A 6,091-nucleotide genomic window follows, 5' to 3' on the forward strand; every position below is an offset into this window, starting at 1 on the left:
AGCCCCCGCTGCCTTGACGCCCACCCCGCCCCCCGTTCCCCCACATGTGAGATGCCGTTGTGTTGTCTTGTTCCCCCACAGCTGGACCATCTCCCTCTCCACCCCTTCACCCCTCTGCTTTTCCTCCATTCAACCACAACAACGCCTCCGTTCTTCCAGCCACACTATGCAGATTGTTTCAGAGGACAAGCAAGAAAGAGAAACAGATAGAGGCTGCGGAGGACAATGAAACAGCTGGCTATGTTAAAGCAGTTCATTTTGGTATTCTGTATGTCTTATCTCATATAGCTTGCGAACTGTATGTGTGTGTGAATGAGTGTGCCGCACACATGCACAAATCTTACATGTTGTGGCGAAATAAACCCTGCGAACAAAGACATATGGAGACTTTGGAGTGTGGTTAAGTGTGGGGTGAGGTTTTGATCATGACTGTCTTCCTTAGCAACAAAAATAATAAATACTGAAGTTATCAGTTAAAAACAAATGACAAATTATATCCTGATACTCCAAAATTTAAAAACTTTGTTGGCAGACTGTTCTGTGACCTGCGTTCCAACTCTCACCCGGTTTACTGATGGACTGTTTAGCCACTTGGAACAAATGAACAAAACAGAATCAATTTGTACTTTTTATAGCCTAATAATCAAGTGAGCAATCAGTGACCTAATTAAAATCCAGCATCTATGGACTCCATTTAGCTCTGCTTTTGCTCCTGTAGGAAATATCTGGCTTTTCAGTGTGGTCAGTGTGGCAAGGCTTCAGTTGAATGAGCCTTGGATTGGGATCTGGAGTGTTTGGAGGCCAAGTCAAATCCACACATTCATTAAACACGTATGTGTTTTATTTAAGGTATAGATGAATGTATGGTTCTGTTGTTTTTCTTACAAAATGTGTAGGTGTTAGTCCCCGTAGGGAAATTACTCCTCTGCATTTAACCCATTCACCCAGTGAAGCAGTGGGTGAACAGTACCTTGCTCAGGGGTACCTCAAGTTAGCCGTTCAGTGAAGTTGAACCCCTGACCTTCCGATCATGGGGCAACAACTCTACCTACTCTGCTATCCCTGCTATCCCTTTCAGCATGTCTTTTTGATGAGTAGTTTATTATATCTAAACCATACAAAAACATGTTTTTCTATCTAAGATCGCTAAATCTATCGTTAAATGCAGTAGATGTTAGTGTTTCAGCAATTAATCAGTAAAAAAGCGAAATTACCAGGGCCAATAAAACAAAAAGCAATACAGTTTATACCAGTGGTATCAAACATAGGCTTTAATCTGAAAGCCAACACCTGTGATCTAAAAGGGTCCAGTCCAGCGATAAAGATGACTTTGCTTTACTTACTTTATTTATTTTCCATTTTATATGTTAGCTATAAAGGGTTTTTTTTCTGGCCAGGCCCAAAGTGTAGTTTTATCTTCCCACCAGCAGGCGGCGACGTTAACGTTTGTAGTTTAAAGAGAGTAAAAAAATCAAAATGGCGCTGCCCAGACCAGGTAGGTGGACGCGTTGCTATGGTTGCTAAACACAAACCTTAGCAGTAAACGTATCACAACGTTTAAATTGTATTAATTTAACGCACAAAAACTTCACAGCGGTGTTCTTCCTGTTTTGGTCCACTGTGCCGAGTCTAATTCGGTGTGTCTGTGTCTGCAGGGAGGCCGGCGGGTGTCGTATCCTTCTCTTTTTATTATTAAAACGTGCACGCCACAGTCAGAAAAGTATCTGATAACGAGTGATGCTTAACTTTGCACCCAGCTGTCGTCTGTGACTCTGCAGCTGCTGCTCCATGTGACAGCCGCCTATTTTGTCTTCTACTTCCTCTTCACTCTCGGGTTAATCATCAAAAAGAGTGAGTGATGTCTCTCACGCGACTTTTCCAAAGACTCCGATGTACCTAACCGTGTCTGCTGCTCTCAGGCTTGGTGCTGTCTTATCCTTCCGATGCTCTGGTGTGTGACATCTTTCTGCTCTTCCTGCTGGCTGCTCTGGAGTTTCTCCATTTCTACATTGGTAAGAAAGCGATCAAAAAGCCAGTTGCACCATTTCAAGCATGCTGTTATCATGCCCTACTTATTATACGTTTAATACAGCTTCTTGAAGCTGGCAAGGTTGATAGAAAACATGCTGGACCCTGCACAAATTCACATTTACTTTAATACTCCTTACCCGTAACTATCTTACCCATCCAATTTGTAGGTCTAAACTGTGAAGTGTGATACATATACTTAATACATGTAAATATTTGTGTTCCAAGTTTCTATTTACATTTTAGCACAACATGTAAACAAGAAGGAAAAAAAACATGTGCGACCGCTTACACGCACTCATGATAAACCAGATTAACCAGATTTGGTTTATTATCACAAGATCCTGGATTCAAAGAATTTCAAATCTGATTTTATAAAAGGCTAAATAAGGTAACTTTTTATTACAAAGGTCTTAGTTAACAGGAAATTGCAAAAAAATCCGTTTAAAATTATGTCAGATTTTTATTTATGGCTTATTAATTAGGTCTTTGCAACATCTCTTCACTGCAAAGATTGTTTATTGGCTGCTGGTGTGCTGTAGGTCAGGAGGTAAAGGTACATATATGTCATTAGATAGAAAGCGCTTCAGCATATGAATGGGTAAATAAAGTGCTTTGAGGGTTCTTTGAGAGTAGAAAGGCACTATTTATAAACCAGTCCATTTACCATATGCAGCAATAGCACCAGTTGTACCTTACAGAGAGTGGTCCAAAACAGAGAAAGTATTGAGTGAGCAGCAGTTCTCTGGGAGAAAATGTCTTGTTGATCCCAGAGGTCAGAGGACTGCTTGGATTTCACCACTCGTTACAGCCAAGGCATGCAGAAGAGCATCTCACAACACATTGAACCTAAAAACAGAGGGGCTACAGCAGCAGAGGACAGCATCAGGTGCCGCTCCTGTCAAGTGAGAACAGGAAACTGAGGCTACAACACTGGCTCACTAAAACTGGACAACAGAAAATTGAAAAAATGTTGCCAGGTGTGATTCTTGAATTCAGCTGCGACATTCAGATAGTATGATCAGAATTTGGTGTAAACAACATGAAAACATGCATCCATGTATCCATCCTTGTATCAGTGGGGTTCAGGCTGCTGGTTGTTGTATATACAGAATGTCCTCTGGACTCCACTTCAAGGTCTTTAGTATCAACTGAATATCATTTAAACACCGCATCTGATCCTTTATGACTACACTGTGCCCATCTTCTAATGGCTGCTTCCAGCAATGACAACAAACAATGCCATAAATGTCAAGTTGGGATATTTGGTGTACCTAATAAAGTGCAGTCCACAATAAAGTCCACATGCAGTGCTTTTGACTCTCCAGTAGTCCCCTTACACTCAGTTTGTTTCCTTCATAATCCTCTTATCATCGCTTGGATTTTTTATCTTAAGCTGAAAAGTGCTGACATCAGCCAATGTGATGCAGTTTAAACATTAACAATTACAAATATCTGCCTGGTAACAGATCCTGAATCACTTAAGTGAGTAAAGAGGAGAGGATATATCATTTTATTATATTTTTAACCAGGTAATAAAAGTAAAACAAAAAAAGTAATAATCATTAATTTGTTGTTTTATGGTTGCTTATCCAGCTAAGGTTAGAGGAGAGTCCTTCATATTATTAATCCTCACTTACTAGTTAGCAAGGAGGACACAAATTGTACCTTAAGAGGGTTTTGAAAGTTTTTGCAAACACTGAAATATGTGAAAAATGAGGGCTTGGGTTGTGAAAATACATATTGACAGAATGACTATTGATATGCTTTGAGAAATGTTAGTAAATTGAATGTGATGATACTGATATCTAAAAACAAAATAATAGCGTTTTCATATCATATGTTTACATGTGATAATATTGTAAGCATTGTTCTCACTAAATACATGCACTTATAATTCAAACATACTCAGTCCATGAAGCCAATTTCTTAACCAGTTATGCAAAGAGGAAGAGGCTAGCACAGAGAGCTGACTGGTGTTTTTGAACCCATAACCTTTTTTCTGTGAAGCAACAGTGCTATGTTGAATTCTATTCTATTCTATTCTAACCACTGTGGCACTGTGCGGCCTGAGCGTAGTCAAGGACGAATGTGACTGCTTCAAATGGACACATTCATCAGTAAACTCAAAGACAGTCTATACACATTGCTTTTCTCTGAGTCTACAGGTGTGAAGGGCAACCTGACAGAGAGCGAGACCTATGTTTTTGGCAACCTCCTTTTGACGGGGGCAACCATCCTGCTGACGGTCTACTTCCTAGTGTGGCAGAGCTACGTGATGAGGGCGGATGTAATCATCAGCAGCGTCTCACTCGGTCTCTATGGTTTAGACGGAGTCTTGGCTTTCAGCACTTTAACCAGATTTGCCAGGTTTGTTTCACTTTCATGATTTCACTTCTCAAAACTAAACCAAAGCTTTTATATTCAAGCTCAACGGCTTCATTCATGACAGGCAAAGAGGCTTTTATTGTATTACCCCTACTATGCCTCCCCCTTTTTTTATCAAGTCAGCATAATTGGCAGATAGGTTGGTAAATTACAATATCTGGTGTCAAGCACAGATAAAACACTTCATTATTCCCACAGGAGGCTGGCCTACATTTTAGGCTCCATTTATTTTGATTGAGTTGATTTGTCGACATCATTAGCATCTCATACGTATGTTTTGAAAGCCTCCACATTGGCGCGCTTTCTTTGTGTTCATGCTATTGTTTATGAAACAAATAAGCCCCGGTTCCCTTTAGGACATGTCTGAATTATTGATAATGGCAGCATTCTTTCATGTGAACTGTATACCTTGTGCAATGTCATCACATCCTCAAATTTTCCTCCCAGGACAGATGCAACGATGATAATTCCCTCTCTTATTCTGATCGGAATCTCTATTGTGTGCATGAGGAGCAGATCAGTGAATAAATCTGTATGAGAGGGGTTTAGTTTGTGTGAAAAACCATGTAAACTAACAATCCTCCTGTTGGGCAGCTCGTTTCATGAGTGGGTTGTGCGTATAATGAATGTGCAATGATACAGCTTATTTTTATATGGTTTTTTTTGTTTTTGTTTTTGTTTTTCAGGGTCCACTCATGAAGAAGCCCATGAAGAAGTCATGTTGTTGTTGTTGTTTTTTTTACATCTTATCTCACAGTGTGTCTACTGTGATTTCTTTTTGCAAGAAGAAAACCACAAATTAACAGCATCACTTGGATTGTGTTGTAAATACTTATTTGGACTGTTGTGTCTATTATAAAAGTAATATAAGTTAAAATGCAGGGATAGAAAAATATGAGTTAATCTGTGCTGAGAGGTTCTCAGGGATTTTTTTTCATATTAAATGTTTTTTTTATGTGTGTTCCTGTTTTGTACAGTAGAGGGCAGACTTGCGTTGATAAAGGTTTGAGTCTTCCCAGATGATTTTCCTTGGAAAATATTTTTGAAATAAATAATATAGGGGTTTTTTGTGGGATGTTTTAATAAGTCAACTGGAGCGTGGTCACACATATGTACAAATCACATTTCTAAGTGCCAACAGAGCCTGAAGTGACCTGAAAATATCACATATCAAATATGAATTCTGCATGCCAGCTTCTTAGACTTCAGCTGAGCATATCAGATGTCAGATCAGGCACTCAGAGCAGTTTGTCAGTGTTGTTCTTTGAGGCATTTCCGACTCTCCTTTCTTCAAACAGATGAAGTTAATGATCAAACACAGGGACAATGTTTCCAGAGTAACCACTTTCAAAACAATCCACATTTCAGAGTGCCCGTCCTTGAGCAACAAGCACGCACAAACACTGGCTGGATGTCAGCAGCAACGTTTATACAAAGACTTTTGTGCTGTGAATTCTAAGGTGATTCAGGGGGGTCAACAAAAAATAAGGCCTCTCTGAGAACTGCATTATCTTAGTGGTTTTCTTTGCAAGGACAGCACAATATACAAAGAGTGGTCATTCTTACCAGCTGGTGACACTGAAACCTGGGCAGTGTTCCACGCTGTTGCTCCTCTTTCAGTCCCCCCACCGAATTCGACTAGTTTACACCAGTCACTGTGCTGCTGCACAACGAC

General features: G+C 39.9%; 1 protein-coding gene across 1 annotated transcript; it reads left to right on the plus strand.

The window, feature by feature from the left end:
- The first annotated feature begins 1,476 nt into the window (after nt 1-1,476).
- On the plus strand, nt 1,477-5,480 carry LOC147324781 (transmembrane protein 80-like). Its single transcript, XM_086302726.1, has 6 exons — nt 1,477-1,495; nt 1,656-1,672; nt 1,758-1,851; nt 1,920-2,012; nt 4,197-4,398; nt 5,103-5,480. The coding sequence occupies exons 1-6, from the start codon at nt 1,477-1,479 to the stop codon at nt 5,113-5,115; spliced, it is 438 nt and encodes a 145-aa protein (XP_086158852.1). The 3' UTR covers nt 5,116-5,480.
- The last annotated feature ends 611 nt before the right edge of the window (nt 5,481-6,091 follow it).

The sequence above is a fragment of the Aulonocara sp. 'chitande type north' Nkhata Bay genome, linkage group LG7 (genome assembly GCF_057382095.1).
Source record: "Aulonocara sp. 'chitande type north' Nkhata Bay isolate Kocher_YH1m ecotype deep benthic linkage group LG7, A_spYH_male_GT1.1, whole genome shotgun sequence".
In the NCBI taxonomy this organism is placed as follows: domain Eukaryota; kingdom Metazoa; phylum Chordata; class Actinopteri; order Cichliformes; family Cichlidae; genus Aulonocara; species Aulonocara sp. 'chitande type north' Nkhata Bay.